Source organism: Macaca mulatta, chromosome 12, assembly GCF_049350105.2.
Source record: "Macaca mulatta isolate MMU2019108-1 chromosome 12, T2T-MMU8v2.0, whole genome shotgun sequence".
Lineage (NCBI taxonomy): Eukaryota > Metazoa > Chordata > Mammalia > Primates > Cercopithecidae > Macaca > Macaca mulatta.
The window spans coordinates 28875561-28895561 of record NC_133417.1 but is presented as its reverse complement, the minus strand read 5'-3'; the positions used below and the strand labels follow the sequence as shown (position 1 = coordinate 28895561).

The 20001-nt window shown below is 38.8% G+C and overlaps 1 protein-coding gene across 1 annotated transcript in view; it reads right to left on the bottom strand.

Annotated features, from left to right (window-relative positions):
* THSD7B (thrombospondin type 1 domain containing 7B) overlaps nt 1–20001 on the bottom strand; it is a 788242-nt gene that overhangs the window by 417858 nt on the left and 350383 nt on the right. The window contains exon 9 of the mRNA XM_077956542.1: nt 17649–17764. Coding sequence (XP_077812668.1) covers nt 17649–17764 — 116 coding nt within the window. The remainder of the gene's footprint in view (nt 1–17648; nt 17765–20001) is intronic.

The following is a 20001-nucleotide window of genomic DNA, read 5'->3' as shown; positions in this document are numbered from 1 at the left end:
TGACAAAAGTCTAATATCCAGAATCTACAAGGAATGTAAACAAATTTAGAAGAAAAAAAACAACCCCATCAAAAAGTGGGCAAAGGATATAAACAGACCCTTGTCAAAAGGACATTTATATGGCCAACAAACATATAAAAAAAGCTCATCATCACTAATCATTAGAGAAATGCAAATCAAAACCATAATCAGATATCACCTCATGCCAGTCAGAATGGCAATTATTAAAGTCAAGAAACATAGATACTGGCTAGGCTGTGGATAGGAATGCTTTTACACTGTTGGTGGGAGTGTAAACTAGTTCAACCATTGTGTAAAACAGTGTGGTGATTCCTTAAGGATCTAGAACCAGAAATACCATTTGACCCAGCAATCTCATTACTGGGTATATACCCAAAGGATTATACATCATTCTACTATAAAGACACACGCACATGTATGTTTATCACAGCACTATTTATACTAGCAAAGACTTGGAAACAACCCAAATGCCCATCAATGATAGACTGGTGAAAGAAAATGTGGCACATATACACCACGGAATACTATGCAGTCATAAAAAGGAATGAGATCATGTCCTTTGCAGGGACATGGATGAAGCCAGAAGTCATCACTCTTAGCAAACTAACACAGGAACAGAAGACCAACACCACATGTTCTCACTCATAAGTGGGAGTTGAACAAAGAGAACCCATGGACACAGGGAGGGGAACAACATGCACCGGGGCCTGTCGGGGGGTGGGGGGGACATGGGAAGGAGAGCATTAGGACAAATACCTAATGAATGTGGGGCTTAAAACCTAGATGATGGGTTGATAGGTTCAGCAAACCACCATGGCACATGTATACCTACGTAACAAACCTGCACATTCTGCACATGTATCCTGGAACTTAAAAAAAGAAATACTGTGCAGAAAAAAAAATTTAAAAAGGAGCATGGTATGCGTGCCTGTGTGTATCTTTCCATGTGTGCCTGTGACGGGTAGGGGGCAGGGGAGTGGTGGCAGGAGAGAAGGTTTTGTAATTTTAAATTTCAAAATCTTCAATGAGAAGGGAATATTTGAGTAAGAACTTGAAGGAGGTAGGGGGTCATCTAATGTAGTATCTTGGGAAGGACAAGTCAAGGCAGAGCTGACAGATATTATGCGCCAAGGCCCAGAGTCAAATTCCAGACAGAGCAACAGCAGAGGTGTGGCTGGATCATTGAGAGAAAATGAGAGGAAAAGCGGGCCACTTCCGCCCGCCCCCCCCCCACACAAAATTGGATTTCTACCTGGAACCATATTAAAAATAAATTAGTAAAGACTTTGATGTAAAAATTTCAGAAGAAAAATATAGGCTAATATCTTTGTATTTTTTGGATAAAAAAGGATTTTAAAACATAAAAAAATAAAAGCCATAACGTAGTTGGATAAATTCAACTACATTAAAATTAAGCATTTCTCTTCCCCAAATGACAAGCTTCATTCCGAATGGGGATAATTTTACTACATGTAACCACAAAAGTTTAATACGGAGAATACAATCTTCAAAACAATAAGAAAAACAATTCAACCACGTGAGTCACTTACCAAGTGCTTTATGTGAATCAACTCACTCAGTCCTCATAAGAATCTGTAACAATTACTCTTGTCATTCCCATTCTGCAGGTAAGAAACTGGAGACACAGAGAGCTTCTGTTCCTTATGCAAGGTCCCAGTAAGTGGTTGAGAGGGTTTGGAACCCAAGCAATCTGGGTCCAGAGTGTGCATTCTGCTTTGCTGGCTGTCACAAAAATGAACCTCTCCCTGGTCCTATTCCCTCCAGTTCTTAGATGTTCTCAGCTGAAGAAATGCAATCCAGTAAAATAATCTGGGTTAATGGCAACTCTTCCCAGAAATTAAAACTCAAAGCCAGTTAGGATCTTGGCCTGTAGAGAAAGGCAATAAAGACTGGGGCCAGCATCATGGATGGGCAGGTGATCTGTGCAGGCTCAGGGGTGGTTTAGAGCTCTGTGACAACAGTCCTGAAATTCTCAATAATTTTTTGAACACTGAACTCCACATTTTCCAGTTTTGCACAGGACCCTCATATTTTGTCACTGATCCTGATAAGAAGAGATGGGAACGTGGGGACTTTGTGAGATACCCTGGATCTTTGGAACCATTTTACTCCTTGAAAGCTTACACGCAGGAGAGGTGGCTAAAAAGGATGTGTGCCTTGCTGAAATCCAGCCAATTGCTTACTATTGTTTCTATTAAATCCCCTGAGCAGGGAAGAGTGTTTGCATAATCATCTAGTTATGTGAATTACACAGGATGAATGGAAGAAAAATTGAGTGCACTCCAGGTCATGAAGACATACTATTAAACAATATTGAGTTATGATAATTCATATGCTTATCTACTGCTATGGTTTCAATATTTGCCCCCTCCAAAACTCATGGCAAACGTGAATCTCCTATGTGGCAGAAGTGAGAGGTGGCTCCTTTAAGAGGTGACTGGATTTTATTTATGGATTCATGGGATTATGGATCATGGGAATGGGACCGTTGGCTTTATAAGCTGACAAAGCAAGACCTAAGCTCACACGATCAGCCCTTCATCGTGTGATGCCCTGTGTCACCTTGGGACTCTGCAGACTCTCCACGAGCAAGAGGGCTCTCACCAAATGCACACCCTTAACCTTAAACTACCCAGCCTCCAGAACTGTAAGAAATAAATTTTGTTTCTTTATAAGTTACCCGGTTTCAAGTATTTTGTTATAAGTAACAGAAAACAGATGAAGATAACTTCAATTCCCCTTTTCTATTCAAGAACATATTTTCCTCATTTCTTGCCCAGATAATTGAATGGTCCCCTAATTTTTGCACTGGTTTCCAATGTCATCTCACCTCATTATTTCCTATCCTATTTTCTTTTCCTAAAACATAAATGTGATTTTTATCACACCTATGGTTAAAATTTAAATTCCACCAGAATTCCAGATAAGATACAAACTCTGTAGAAGGTCTTCACGAGCGGGTACCTGCATATCTCTTTATTTCTTATCATTCTCCCATATGGGTTGTGTATCTCAAGCATCATTAGCCACCTGTAATTCATTCAATTACAAAGTACCCTCACACAGCCAAGCTTCTGCACACCTATCTCCTCTGCTACTTACTACTTGTTAACATCTATCCCATGTTGACCTGGTAACTCCTGATCTACTCAATTTCACCTTCTCAGTCACATCCTCCCCAATCACAGGACTCCCTTCTCTCTGGCTCCATAACTTCCTATACCCATTCCTGTTATGCAAAAACAGTGTTTGCATGCCTGAATTTCTATTTGAGTGCTCCGTGATAAAAGTAACCTCATTTTATTCATCTTAATGTAACTAGCAGTCGGCATAAATCTTGGTATATAGTAAGCCCTAGAAAAAGGTTTACTGACTCATCCATTATCATTCATCGAACAAATATTTAAGCACTTACTTTGTGGTAGTCACCATTCAACATGTTTCAGCAGAGAACAAGACATGGAACTTCCATTCTAGTTGGGATAATGATAATTGCTGTGAGAAAATAATATAGAGTAATGAAGAAGAAAAAACAAAAACAGGGAGAAGGGCGATTTTTAAATAGGGTAGTCAGAGACGGACTCTCTGAGGCAATGGCATTTGAATTGAAAACAAAGTGTTGAATAAAAGCACCCAAGGGTCAGGCACCACTAGAGGCCAGGAGTTTGAGACCATCCTGGGCAACACAGAGAGACTGTACGTCTAAAAACATAAAAACAATTAATCAGGCATGGTGGCACGCACCTGTAGTCCCAGCCACTCAGGAGGCTTAAGCCCAGGAATTCAAGACTGCAGTGAGCTATGATTGCATCATTGTACTCCATTAGGTGACAAAGCCAGACCCTGTTTCTTAAAAAATGAAGTTTTTAAAAGTCACCCAGGCAAAATGCTAGGAGAAGAGATTCCCAGAAAGAGGGAGCAGCAAGTGCAAGTCTGAATGAGATGGAAAAAAGCTTGGCCAGAAAGGAGGCCAACACAGCTAGAGGGAAGTAAAGGAAGCAGTAGAAGGTATTAGGGTGAGAGTTCGCCAAGTCACACAGCACCAGACAGCAAGAGTGGAGTCCTCTTAATGAGGCCTTGCCTGTGAAGGGAGATCCACTTCCATAGTAGTTCTTGTGCCTCAACCCTCTACACCTCCCTCACCTACATCTCCTGTGGAGATGTAAATCATGACTTTGGCAACAAGAAACTGACATGTTTCTTGTTATGATATCCTCTCTCCTTTTCTTTCTTGGGATACATCTGCTCAGAAAATGCACTTATTCATCTGTCTTCTCAGCTGTGCTCAGCCAAGGAGAATGTTTTGCTATTCAACATAGGCTGTGGCCAGGTAGGAAAGCCTGTCTCAGTCTGGGGTTGAGAAGCAGCTGATATTTTTACCTCTCTTTGCTTTGATTAACTCTCAGTTGTTTCTGATTTGGGGTAGAAGGAAAGATGGGAAAAGATGGAATTCTTCAAAGTTCATGACCATGTATGACCTTGTTGGTCATATATAATGTTATTTTATATTCTTGCAATGTTTACATTCCTGCAATATTACATTGCATGTTTACATTGCAAAAATGTAAGATAACATTATACATGATAAACAGGTCATAATGTTTAAATACTAAACATTATTATTGTTCCACTATGAGAGCCCCCCCACTCTTTCTCTGTCACGACATACACAAGCACACACATACACACTCACATAAACATACACACCACTAAGTATCTTCTGCTTATAAAATTCATAATGTTTATGGCTTGAGCTTAAATAATCATGAATCCTACAACTTACTTGGGGTAGAAAAAAATACATAATGGAGAAAATTATCACATGCTGAGCAATTGTTGCTGAGCTAATCTCTTTGCATGGGATAAGAAAACCCTATGAAGTTAAGCTGTCTTACAGATATTACATGTTATATCTATGTTACATATCAGCATATAGTTTCAGAGATGTTAACTAAAATTCAAAACACCGCGAAAAATTGACAACAGCAAGAGTCCACCAGAAGTCTGTTAGATTCCAAAAAAGGTCAAGCTCTTCCCAGTACCCACGAACAAATAAGACAGAAACTTAAGACAGAATATAATTAAGTGCAAAACTAAATATGATCAAACATCCACTCAAAACCATTGTGGTCATTCAGCAATGAGAGAGGATATTGCTGGCTCAAGTTAGAAATTAACACACTTGCCACAGAACTTGTCACCACATTCATGTGACCTGTATTCCTACTCCGGTTATCCATAAGGTCTGAAAATACAATATGACAAACATATTTTAGATATCAGCAAATTAAATTTAACTTGGAAAGATTTCAAAAGGCAGACAGCCTATCATTCCTAGCTTGCTTATTTTTGGATATTTTATTTCTTATCATTGAAAACATAACATTCAAGAGATATTCTATCTGAACCATCTATATGTAGCAACTTAATTTCAAAACAATTTCAAGAGATTCACAGACTATCCAGGGCTGATTTTTCTACTAGGGGACACTTAAAAGTTGTTTGTCTAAACCATGAGCAATCTATTTCATTTAAGCATAAAATTTAATAGTTTCTTGATTTTTAATCATACATAAATTATTTGATGTTTTTATAAAACCTGAAGTTTCAAATTGACATATTAAGATCCTAATGTTTAACTCCACCTCTAATTCTAGGCTTTGCTACAGTAACATAAATTAAACACTTTATAAATCTACCATCATATTAGCTAACCCAGCGAGTCAAATACCTCCGGAAACAACACTCTAATTTAGAAATCATATTGAAATGGGACCAAAGCCAAGGAAGCAAAAAATAACTAATTTATTCTTTTTAATTGTAGAAGATTATTTAATAAACTGAAGGAAACACCCCAGGTAAATCAAAGCTAATTTATTCAATTTCTTCATAGGAAGTACATCAAAAGACTAAAAATATACTTCTAATTAGAATAGGTACCTTGGTTTCCGTAAAACAACTCATTTACCTCTATAGACAAACAAGAATCATATTATATCATCTGTGGAGAATTCTACAGATATGAGAATGAAACCAGCCAGAAGAAAAAGCATTTTGCAAAGAAAGAACACTCACATTGAAGGAAACACAGATTTTTGCCATCAATGCTAACAATAAATCATTTTAAATATCCATGTGCCATAGGATTTATTTATGGTAACATAACTTGGCTGTTCCATGAAGGAAATTAATAGCGCTTTAAAGTCACTATTAGATATAAACTAAGACAGCATAGTATTGTATTTCAGGTGTAAAGAACAGAACTCCACACACCAAACCTACATTTGCTTATTTTTCTGCTTTTTAAATTTATTTTGTTTTCCTTGGTACTTTGGTTTATTTTATAAGACAACCAAGACAGCACTGTTTATCATAGACCACTGATAGGAATCGTAGCCAAGGCATTTCGGTAAGAATGCAAGTACACCAGACTGCATATTTTGCTTGTTTGAAGTAAAACATCGCTCAGATCACACTCAGAGTGAGTAATATCAGACTCAGATCATACTCAGAGTGAGTACCTCATTCTGCCAGTTTCTATTCCACATGAAGGTGTTATTCTACTGCATTTCTATTCTCCGGAGCTTCATTTTCCTTTTCTATATTTCTACCTAATTCACAACAGCCCTTTTCCCAAAGCAAAGCTGTGAAGTAAAAAAAAAAAAAAAAAGCAAGCCTTTTCAATTGGAAACATGCTAGCCTCTTCCAATACTTTAGCACCCAGAGTGTAACTGGTAGAAGGCACAAGACAGGGACGAGCCAGGTTCTGAATTCCTTCTGAAAAGCAGAGCTTGAGCCAGTTGGAGAGGCCAGTCTCCCTGCGGAACACCACAAGCCCTCAGTCCCTGCCGCCTTTGGGCGTCACTGTCCCCTCCCCTTCCACATGAGTCTCTGGCCTCAGGGGCTGCTCCAACAGGCTTCTGAGTCATCGAGGGAACCTGGCACAAAACTATTATGCAAACCGGGGTCAGGCACAGTGGCTCACACCTGTAATCCCAGCATTTCAGAAGGCTGAGGCGGAAGGACAGCAAAAGGTGTTCCAGACAAGCCTGGGCAACATGGCGAGATCCCATCTCTACAAATAAATAAATAAATAAATAAAGGGCCAGGCATGGTGGCTCATGCCTGTAATTCCAACACTTCCAGCATTACTTCCAGCTGCAATCTAAGCTGTAATTCCAGCATTTATAGTTTCCATCACACCCATAGGGTTTTTTTCTTACATCTGGACATCTGCCAGATCTGTTATAAATTCCCATCAAGCCCCCCACTTTTTTTTTTTTTTTTTTCGTGAGATGGAGTCTTGCTCTATCGCCCAGGCTGGAGTGCAGTGGCGTGATTTCAGCTCACTGCAACCTCTGCCTCCTGGGTTCAAGCAATTCTCCTGACTCAGCCTCAGGAGTAGCTGGGACTACAGGTGCGTGCTACCCTGTCTGGCTAATTTTTTGTATTTTTAGTAGAGACGCGGTTTCTCTGTGTTAGCCAAGATGGTCCCGAACTCTTGACCTCGTGATCCACCTGCCTCGGCCTCCTAAAGTGCTGGATTACAGGTGTGAGCCACCGCACCCAGCCAAACCCCCTTTTACCTAATGTAGCTTAAAGGCCTTTGTTCCTTAAAAACTAAAATAGAGTCAATTAAAACAACACAGTAGGTGCCAGTCATACATTTCTTAAACATTCTGTTGGTCTATGGTTACATCGAATGCTTCTCGAATACAGTGGTTTTCAAACTTCAGTGAGTCTTAGAATCACTAAGTTAATTTTAAAATGCAGATTTTTAGGCCCTAGTTCCAACTTCAAAATCAGAATCTCTTAGGGTTCTAGCAAGCATACCACACAGATCTGAGCTGAAGGTTTGTGGACCACATTTTCAGAAACCTGTTCAATTATTTTAAGTTTTACCCATGGGTAAACTTAGGCCACTAAAAGATTGCACATGACCACAATTTTGCATTTCACCTTATATATGGCCTTGGGTTTTTATCAAGAAAGAAACCCTATTAGACAGTGCATTGCATATCCTATAACCATATGGTTGAAAACAGTAACTACTACTGTTTTTGAACTACTAACTGACTTTGAAGCACCAGTGGGAAATGACTTTAAGAAATTAGCAATTCACCCCGTCTCTACTAAAAATACAAAAAAATTAGCAGGGCGTGGTGTCAGGCGCTTGTAGTCCCAGCTACTCCGGAGGCTGAAGTAGGAGAATGGCATGAAACCAGGAGGTGGAGCTTGCAGTGAGCTGAGATTGCACCACTGCACTCCAGCCTGGGCGACAGAGTGAGACTCTGTCTCAAAAAAAAAAGAAAGAAAAGAAATTAGCAACTCAATAGGGTTTGCTTCCCTGAGATATATTCATACAACTTCATTACAGATAATAGACAGACTGACAGACAAATGAACAAATAAGTACACAAAAAATAAATTAAAATGATAGAATGTTTTTCCCTTTTAACCACATTTGCCAGGAAAACAGAGACATCTGATTCTCTAAGTCTCACACATTCTGTGGCCAGCGTCATCACATATGTTCTTGCATTAAGCTATGCAAATTTTTATGAGGAAAATTGAGCTGTGAAGGTAGACTAACTTCTCGTTCAGCAGTTTGCTAGGTTTGCTTAAGCAAATTGGTTCTTGCTAGCAACTATTTATTTGACACGCATTTACTAAGTTCTGTTCTGTCTTAAGTTATTTCTTGGTACCTTGGGGACTGAAAACTGAAAAGGGCAAGGTTTCAGCCCTCAAGGAGTTCACAATCCTTCAGAGGGACACAAAACACCTTTACCAATAGTCAGACTGCAAATATTTCAGACAGAGTATGGGACTTAAGAGGGGGACGTGTTTATTTCCAGCAGAAAGGTCAGAACAAATTCTGTGGAGGAGGCTAGGATTTAGGCTATAGTAAGATTTGGGCAAGCAGTAGAGATGAAGGGAGACATTCTAGGCAGAGGGGAAATCTGATTTTTCTTGCCTTCTTCCATAGTGCCCTGACCTTCATAGCACATTTTGTGACTGCATCTTTATTTAGGTAGTTTTGTGTTCAACTCTTCTATCTTCCCTCATTGGATGGTATTCTCTATGACGGAAACATTTCTGTATGTTTAATTCATTACTTTATCCATATACACCAGCGCCTAGCACAGAGCCTGAAATGCAGTGATCATTCAGCAAATATTTGTTGCTAATGGATAAGAGCTTAGGATTCCATGTGGTTTTGGTATTTATTAATGTTAGTTTTGCAACCTTGGGCTCTATCTTTAAGCCCTGTTTTCTTTTACATAAAATGGAGTAATATCGCTTCTCGGCCCTTTTGACTAAGATCGAGGGCATAAAATGGAGTAATAATTCTTTCAATATAAGGTTGAGGTAAGAATTAAATGGAATAGTGAGAACATTTAAAGCCTACTCTGGTGGCAATTTTGAAATATACTTTATTATTAACTCTGGGCAGGTGAGGTGATGGATATATTAATTAGCTTGATTTGATCATTCCATCGTGTATACCTGTATCAAAACAACACATTGTACCCCCATACTTATATATAGTTATTATTTGTCAAATTTAAAAAAAAATTTTAAAATAGAAATAATCAAATAGAGTAATGTATATAAATTATAGCTATTATAAATTTAATAGGAAGATGCAGTGAAATAAAGCACAACTATGCTGAAGTTATAGCCTTTTGGTGGCTAGAATTAAACTTGTCTAGTTCGCCTTTCTATAGCTGAACAGGGGCACCAGGACAGACAATATAGCAAGTTTAAACACTGGGTTTTTAAACTTGGTCTTTGCTCCTTTGAGGCCATATGGCAACTTCCCTTGAGGTGTGTGTTGCCTCATCTGTGAAGCTGGACTAATAAAACAGCTCTTCCCTTACCATTAAACTGTCCTGACAATTTATGAGATAGCACATGTCAAATTAATGTGTGATCTATAACATCTTTAGTGCAAAGCCTGCACTAGAGGTACTAGGCTTCAAATTCTTGATTTGCTAATAGACAAGCAAGATTATCTGTACCTATGGATGTAGCAAGTAGCTCATTGTCATGGGATAAAAACAGACAAGCCCTAGAGCCAGAGAAGCCTGGATTTCCACCATGCTCTGATTCTAACGTACCAGGTAACCTCGGAGCAGTTACTTGATCTTTCTGAGCCTGGAGATCTCACCTGTTAGTCATGTATGATTAGACTTACCTCCTGGGGCCACTGTAGGAGGTAAGGGAAAATCCAGTAGATTATACTGTAGATTTCAGGTCCTTCTAAGCATACATCAATCTCTAGTCCAGAGGGAAGATGGAATAATGGGTTGAGAGGAAAGAGGTTGGACTGACAATGCTTTCCCTCCCAGATATTACCTGGATTAACATTTCTCTGAAGGAGTTTACACCAGACGAAGAGTGCTGAGCTCTGAGCAGCAGCTCTCATTCTAATGTAAGTGTTCCTCCTTGTCTCAATATGGTCATCGGACTCTAATGCAATGTTGTTGTTTTTTTTAAAACCAAATTTGATAACTTCTTATGCTGTGTTTTAATAAAACAGGCAGAAAATCCCATAATTTAAAAAAATAGGAAAAAAATAAAATAATATTTAATTGAGAGAATTGTATCCATGAACTTTTTCTCCTTGTGAGATAGGAAAAGGTGTTTTTTATGAATGTTATCAGCAGAACTCCTCAGTTTGGCAGGAGTGTGATTGAAAACTGTAATCTCTACAAGCCCAAGTGTTTGTCATTCCTCCTACTAAATTATCAGGAATATTTATTGAGCACTGGGACCATGTAGTGATCTATGGACTTTAAGTTACAGACTAAAGGAAGCAAGTTACACCCAGCAGCACCTGTGAAGACAAAGATACCTGCACTCATGTATGAGGCCTGGGTCCGGAGACATATTTGTGAGCTATACATCTTACTGTGTTTAATTTCTCAAAAAACTATTTGGAAAAGATAACATTATCTAAAATTTACAGAAGAAGCAAAGAAGATTGAGGTAATGTCAATCTCAAGGAAGAGCAAGGTGTTAAAGGGCCTTGAACATTATTCTTTGGGCCAGTGTTCCAGGCTCAAAGCTTTGATTAGTCAAACACAGCAGATCCTCCATTATTTGGGAACAAATGGGTGAACAAAGGTGTGGATGGTTCTGTGAAGAGGAGGGGCCACATCTGCTTGACAGGGGAAAGTAAAGAGGAAGGTAGTGTTTGTATGTATTTGAGTGGGCAAAATTCTGGAATCCAGAATAGGTTATTTTTGACATTCAGATTGACAAATTCCGTAACTGGCCTGTATCTGTGGAACAATCCGTTAATGCCATAGTTTCCTTTAAAAGAAAGCAAAATCTTTAAGCATTAGAACTGACTGGGGGGCTAGGCGTGGTGGCTCACACCTGTAATCCCAGCACTTTGGGAGGCCAGGCGGGTGGATCACAAGGTCAGGAGATTGAGACCATCCTGGCTAACACAGTGAAACCCCGTCTCTACTACAAAATACAAAAATTTAGCTGGGCGAGGTGGCGGGCGCCTGTAGTCTCAACTGTCAGGAGGCAGAGGCAGGAGAATGGGTTGAACCCGGGAGGCGGAGCTTGCAGTGAGCTGAGATTGAGCCACTGAACTCCACACTCCAGCCTGGGCGATAGAGCAAGACTCCGTCTCAAAAATATATATATAAATAGTAAATAAATAAATAAATAAATAAATAAATAAAAGAACTGACAGGGGAATAGATGTGTTTATTTATTCATTCACTCAACAACAATTACTAAATGCCCACCATGTGCCAGACACTGTACTAAGCACTGGAAGTTCATTAATGAAATGAAAGACTCCTACCCTGTGAGTTTATAGTCTGTCCAGAGCAATACAGGCAGAGAAACAGGTGCCATAATACCAGCAGGTAGAGGACTTAATAACTGCAGGAACTCAACATAATACAAGCTCTCTGACCTTAAGGAACTTTTATCATCATCATTATCATCTAATAATAATAATAATAAATAAATGTTAAGCACTGAGTATTTCTCATCCTCCACCACTAGTAAGAGTCACCTATGGAGAGTTTTAATACTGAAAATTTCCTTTAAACCTGAAGACATTCTGACTGGGGTGAGCTGGGGTGAGTCTCAGACATCTCTGGATTGAAAAAAACTCAATGGGGTTGAGATTAAATAAAAATAAATCATAATAAATTTCTATATACCTGGCACTGTTCCATGTGTCCTCCTTATAACAGCTCTTTGAAGTAGCTGGTAATATTACCTTATTTTGGAAAGGAAGAAATTGAAACACAGCAAGTTTAAAGTAATTTGTATGGCAGAGATGAGATTTGAACCAAGGAAATCTAACTCAAGAATCCATGCTACATGCCTACGTGTTTTTTTAAAAAAACTCACTGTCTGTTTTTGATACTGAAAACTCAAGAGGTAACTCCAGGAGGGTTGACACAGGAGGAAACGAATTCCACCAAATGAGGTTTCCTACCAACTCCCAGCAGTAGTCTCTGCTGTTGGCTTTCCCGTTACCATGACACTGCTCTCTAGCTCACTCCTTAGAGATGAAAGTTAAAGGAGTTCCTTCAGCCTCCAATTATTTGAGACTGACAAATAATTAATCATTAGCTCCATGGTTTCTAGAAATATTCTGTTGAATATTCTATTTTTAATATACCATAATTTATCTTCAGTCTAATAACTTTACCTCTTTCATATTCTCCCTTTCCATAAAGTGGTAAACATATCTGGCAATTATTTCAACTAGTCCTTTTGGGAGTGGAAGTAGGGATTAATGTATAGACAAAATAAGAATGTCCATGAGGTGACAATTGCTTTGTGTAGCCATCATGACAGGAATACATTGTATTAACCATTAATACTTTGTATTCACATTGCATTCATTTATGCATATGTTTGAAACTTCATATAATTAAATGTTGAAAATATGCAGTGAGGCTCTTTAAACATTCTCTGATATAAATCATACAAAGGATAATATTGATTTGTGATCTTAAAGTGAAAAAATGAGGAATGACGGTGATGACAGCCGTGGCCAACATAATTAATTCCAACACTACCTCGGCAAACAATTATCAGTGATCTCCTATAACAGGCCAAAATGTATGTAAAAACATATTGTAAAATATTAGGCATTAAATGAGTGTTTCTCATCCTTCACCACTTATAAGTTACCTATGGAGAATTTTAGTATCGCAGATATCCTTTCAATCTAAAGACATTCTGACTAGGGTGGGCTGGGGTGAGGCTCAGACATCAGTCCATTGACAAAACTAAGTGCTGAGAAATGTTGCAGTAAGCGAGCTGTTGCTATTATTAACTAGACCACATTGGATACTTTAGGCAGGCATTTGTTTTGTAGGCTGAAAAAAGAATAGAAGAAAACAGAAAAAAAAAAAGTACAAAGGAAATGGTTCTTGATCATTTGGTTAATTTATTACAAGGATTCAACAATTAGACAGGCCACAACAGGCCAAAGCTAGATAGACCTTTGGTTTGCTTAGAAAAATATGAGACTATCATTGATCTTTTAAGGAAAGACTCAGAAGAGGTGGAGCAAGATCATAAGCATGGCTTAAGATTGTCCATGACTTGAAAATACCTTTATGTTTTAAGGTTTTAGCTCTTGAATCAAACCAGGACAAAATAAAACCTGATGCAATTCATCCATTGCTATGTCACAAATCACTGCTGGTGCACTCAGTCCCCTAAACAACCTTGGCCTTCCGAGAGGTTTAGAATGAATGTGGCTTGGGATTTACATAATCCAGTGATTCCCTGGCTGCCAACCACAAACCTATTAAATCAGAATGTATTAGAGTAGATTCCAGGTATCAGTATATTTTAGAGATTTTCAGGTGATTCCATTGTGCAGTCAACTTTGAGGACTGCAAACATAACCACTTCTCAACTTTGATGACCCAACCTGAAGTCACAGCTGCAAAACAAAAAAAAAAAAGGAGTTCTTCTGTCTTCATTAGTCGAGGTTTCCACTTGCTCAGGTCCATCCTCCTGGATCTTTTCCTGATCTCTCAGTTTAAGTTAAACCACTTTTAATCACTCCCCTTCACCTCCCATATTGTCCCCACTTGCTGGTCTGTCCCTAGTCCATGCTTCTCACTTTACAATTTTGATTGGACATTGCCTTGCCCAGAAACTTCTAATGAACCCAACCCTACCCAGAGCTTTATATCCAACATATATGTATCACCTGGGAACTTATAGAAATGTACAATTCCAGGCCCCATTTGGGTCTATTGAATTAGAATCTGCAATTAATAAGATCCCCAGGGCACTTGTATGTACATTCAAGTTTGAGAAGTACTGTTTTAGGACACCATTTCCCAAAAAGTCTGTTGAAGGACACTCTCAAGGACACAAAATCCACTGCCTAGATTTTAATCCACACTCTTCTATCTCTTTACAGAACATCTGTACATTCAAAATATATGCATTGAGTGGCAACTATATGCCCCATACTAGGCTGGGTTTAGAGTATCCAGCTGTGAAGATGACAGAAGTGGTCCTCGTATTCATGGACTTAAAATCTAGTAGGGGCAACTCTAACAAGAAAAGATAAGTTAAGGGGATGAATAGGACGACGTGGGATAATCTACTTAATGGAGGAGGATGTGGGGGGATCTACGGTAGTCTGGTAGATGAGAGCAGCATTCTAGGGAAAAGGCGGGTCTCTGTGGATACACAGGCTGAGGACCTAAGAAGGAAGGGCAGTGAAGAGAGTGGAGTGCCAGTCTCATGCACAGCAGGTACAAACTATACAACTATACAAACACTTGCCCAGTACCTACTCGGTGTCAGGAGGTGGTCTAAGTGCTTTCTTTATAGGCAGGTGTTATTATTAACCTCCATTTTACAAATTAGAAAACTGAGGCAAAGAGACATTAAGTAATATATCTGTCACAGAGCAAACATGAAAATGCAACCACAGTTATCTGACTCCAGCATCCATGCTCATATGCACCAATGTACAGACTCTTGAACTGGGAGAAAAACATGATACATTCAAGAAGCTGAAAGAAGGGCCATATGTCTAGAGTTAAAGCAAGTTTTGTTCATGGATCTATGGCGTTCATCAGAATGAGGGAGAGGAGGAGGAAGAGGGTCACTATTCAGGGGGCCCTAGCTTCTTACAACTGAAAATTTCTGGGACCCACCCCATAGTTATTGAATCAGAATTTCTAGTCATAGATCCAGAAATCTGCATATTAGTAATGCTTCCAGGTGATTCAAATGCAATAAAGTTTGAGAACCATAGGTTTACAGATACAATTTCCTCCAAAATTTTCCCCCTCTTATAGTGTCCTTTAATTAACCCATGGTTACTTAATAATATCTTAGTCCCAAGCTATAACCTAAAAATTAGGGTAAATAGGATTGAAATGGAAAGCTGGAAGAAATCTGAAAATTGAATCTTTGCCTCTGTTGGTCCCTGACTGCCAAGCTGTGAAAAGAATTATCTGGGCTTGAAAAGTTGGCTGCAAGGACGGACCACAGAGACTTAGAACTATTTTCATTACAATGCCAATGATTTAAACAACTAATTGAATCTCTGGAAATTGGAGTAAAATGTAAAGTTGCTTGAGGAACAATTATTTCACATGCCTGTGATTCTGCTGCCTTTACCCAATGCTGGGAAAAGACTCTCTAGTAGCAGAGAGAATTTTCTTGAATGTAGAATAGGTGGACTAGCAGTGGCTAAAGTAATCTCTGGTCACCAGGGCACACTGACTCAACAAAGTTAATCTGCTTCCCTATGTATCAAGAGACTTCAGAAACTCCAACACCAATTTCTGGCTGCTGGTGGGGTATTCTCTTAAATCCCGCCTCTTTTTACAAAAATTTAACAGGAATTGTACTAAACTCTCATGAATAAGAAGTTAAAATAAATAGCTAAACATCAACAAAACTGCATCATCATAGATTATATTATTCCCTTGCATCTTTTCAGTATTTATCTTTAAGAGCCTGAAATGTCTTTAGGTACATTATCATTAAAATTCCCAAAGTCAGCCTCCTAGATGCTGTCTTTCAAATGGTTCAGAATAGAGACAGAAGCTTTTCTATCCTTGCCTGCTTTGAAATGACATTACCCTGGCTATTTAAAAAACCCTGTTCATCCAGTTCATTTACTTTGGATCTTCACTCAGAAAAAAACAAGTTTTGGAGAGTTTCTAGAAGAGATTGTTGTTTCCACCTGTCAAAAGATTAAATAAAGCACTGTATTTTCAAAGCACTTTCTTATTCAATGTTTTTATTTCCAATTCTATCCGTAAGCAAATCTCATTGTATGCTACTATATTAATTCTGTGACAAATGATCATCAAGAAGATGAAATGCCATAGTTATAAAACTTCATGCTGGTACTCCACCATTGCAATACAAAGATGATAATTTTCAACAGGTGCCTCAGCTCCGTTTTCAATCACTGAGAGGTGTTTGAAAGACCATCAGATCTATGTCAATATTGGCCTTATTTTCATGTCACTCTCATGAAGTGCTGCCATAGATATGTAAGTCAAAGAGCATGTGAAGGATCTTAGATGCACACAGCTGGAATTATCCAAGGAAAGTAAACCTCTGACAGGTTCTCTCTGCAGAACTGCATACTTTCTTCTTTCTTCTTCCAGGAAGCTGATGCAGCAAGAGAGCCATGACCTGCTTGAGAGGACATGGCTGCCCAGAGAAGCCCAGGGACCAGTGGATGAGACTCACTGAACTCCGGGCATTAGAGGTAATATTCTTTCTGTCTTTCTTTTTCTTGGATTTGCCTTTTGTAACCGTGCAATGGTAAGATCCAAAGGACCAAGGCTAGTGTCTGAGACTAGGAGAGAGGGACCAAGTTATTAACTCTAGATCTTAGGCCAAAATGGAGTTTTGGGATGAGGATTAATTATATCTTCACATGAACTAGCCCATCAGGGAGCTGCAATAAGCTTTGGGGAAAAGATCTGTTCTAAGAGAGGGGGTCACTTTAGCATATACTCCTATGTGTTCATCTAGGACTTCACTATTAATCCAGTATCCTGGATTAAACCCCTTCAAATATACCCAGATGTATAAAGTATCACCATTAAGAATAAAGAAATATAAATCATATATTGCCAATTTCTGTACTTGTTGAACACTTCATAATGTATCTGCTCTTGTACTCATGTACTCATATTTATCAGTGATGTAAGCACTGTATTCAAGCCCTATATTCTAATGAGGATACCTGGAACTGGGGTCCAGACACACAAGAGCCACATAGAAACTGTGATAGTGATGATGCTTTATAAGGAATCACATGGGAATGACTGTTCAAAATGCCACAATGGGGTTAGCAGAAGATGAATAATTCTGCAATACATACAGGTGGAATTATGACGTAAAATAACAGAATATGTTTTCTCTTCCAGGCTCTGATAGATCTGGAAATACAAGATTTCATTTACAAACTTTACCAAACTTGTTTCCAGGATAACAGGCAAATGAGAGAGAAAAAAAAAAAGGTGCTTGCATTCCACAACCTCTCACTTTCTTAGCTGTGGAGAAATAATCAGGTTAGGGAAGAAAGGACTAAGAACGCAGCATCCACCTACCTGCTTGGCACATCCTTGGACAGGGTGTCCACTCACTGAAAGCAGTCACAATACAGTCTTTTTTGCATGGGAGAAAACAGGGGCGCACGGTTTCAGGTCGAGTAGAATCTGGACATCTGTCAATGTGAAGAGACCGTGTCAATGCCTCTTTGAGAGACTAAGTGGTTGAACACAGAACTACAGAATTTTAGAACTGAAAATATTAAGGCCCTGATGTTCCTTTAACAGATGAGGGAAGAAAGATGCCTGAAGGTGGAGCTACTTGCCCAAGCGCTCTTGCCAAAGAGCACTTCGGCAAGGTGGAGCTACTTGCCAAAGCTGGAGGCAGAGCCTGAAGCAGACCTCAGCTCTCTTGACCTAGAGACCAAAATAACTCTTCACTACACGAGTTTAAAAATAACCTCTGAAACCAATGAAAGACGAGTGCTGAGAAAGTGTCTCACCATCAGCATCAACTAATTTTATCTTTTTCAGAAGGAAAAAATTGAAATATTGTTTTATACGTTTTATTCAGGGTGATATATCAAATTAGCAATATTCTACAAAAAAAAGGATTATAAAAGAAATATAAAAATATATCGGGAAACAAAAATCTTTGATGGTCACTAAAAAATACTAGGAAACTTTGATCGTTAACAGAATTCTAGACTACTTAAATGATTAACAGGTATTTCTTTCCCTTTCTTTCCTTTCTTTTCTTCTCTCTCTCTCTCTCTCTCTCTCTCTTTCTTTCGAGATGGAGTCTCACTCTGTCCCTCAGGCTAGAGTACAGCGGCACAATCTCGACTCACTGCAACCTCCACCTTCCAAGTTCAAGTGACTCTCGTGCCTCAGCCTCCTAAGTAGTTGGGATTACAGGCGCGCCACCACGCTTGGCTAATTTTTGTATTTTTAGTAGAGAGTTTCACCATGTTAACCAGGATGATCTCGATCTCTCAACCTTGTGATCTGCCCTCCTCAGCCTCCCAAAGTGCTGGGATTACAGGCGTGAGCCACCACACTCAGCCAATTAACAGGTATTTCCACAGAACACATAGACTGAAAAGTTGGAAGAAGCAAAATATGACAACCTGTTAATAACAAATACACTAGCCAGCATTAACAAGAAAAAAGATCTTGATTTTATTATTTTGCTGATAATTAATTTAATTCTCAGACTTGGGAAGAAAGTAATATAAATAGTTAATGGATTCATAATTATTTGGAAAACTAAAGTCTCAGCAAATAGCAAGCAAGTTTTTGTTGGTTTGCTTGCTTGTTTTTACAGTAGAGATGGCTAAAAATCACATGTATTATATTCTACAACAGTGTTACACCAAGAAGAAAAACAGGAAAGCACTTTACACTATACATTTGGTTTTTAAATTGTTTCCCATAAGTTTCATATAAAGAACAGAGATGCAGTGTGTATAAAGTTTAATAGTGTGAGCTCTGTATCAGATAGCCAGTGCCGAGTTAAGTAGTCTGCCTACATTCTTTCAGTTACTCTTAACAGCAAGGACAAGCATTATAATCTTCATTTTCATATCATAAGCTGAGGTGTTGAAATGATAAGTAATGGACCCAAAGCTTCATGGAGACAAAGCACCTGAAAAAATTATGATTGAATAAACACCAGTCTGGCAAGTTTAAACAGATAATTAATAGACTTCCAGTAAGAGAGAACACAGGAAAATGGAAAAGAGAAAATTGATGAGAAAATAATGGACTAAACTACTACAGAATTGAAAAAGAGATAATTCAGAGTGAAAAACCCAGGTAGTGTATACAAAATGACCAACATGCAAATACAGGGACTGTCCAAATTTCAAACACAAAGAAAGCGTTAAGAGGAGAAACTAGTAATCCCAATGCTTTGGGAGGCTGAGGCAGGAGTATTGCTTGAGGCCAGAAGTTAAACACTAGCCTGGGCAACAGAGCCAGACCCTGTGTCTACAAAAAATATAAAAAATATTAGCCGAGCATGGGGATACACGCCTGTAGTCCTAGCTACTTTGGAGGCTGAGACCAGAGGATCACTGAAGCCCAGGAGAGTTCAAGGCTGCAGTGAACTATGATCACACCCCTGCACTCCAGAGCCTGGCCAATAAAGACCCTATCTCTATAAAAGAAAGAGAGAGAGTGATAGAAGCAGGGAGGGAGGTAGGGAGGGAGGGTAGAACAGAAACTAATAACTGTTAGGGCAAAAAGGAAGAAAAATGGGTCATAAGGGCAACAAGGAAGAAAAATGGGTCATCTAAGAAGGGAGAGGAATCTGACTGACATCAGACCTCACCAACTTACATAATTATAAATCTGAAAGCATTTTCATAGTGTTAACATTTTAGAAACAATGCATAGGCAAAACACAGAA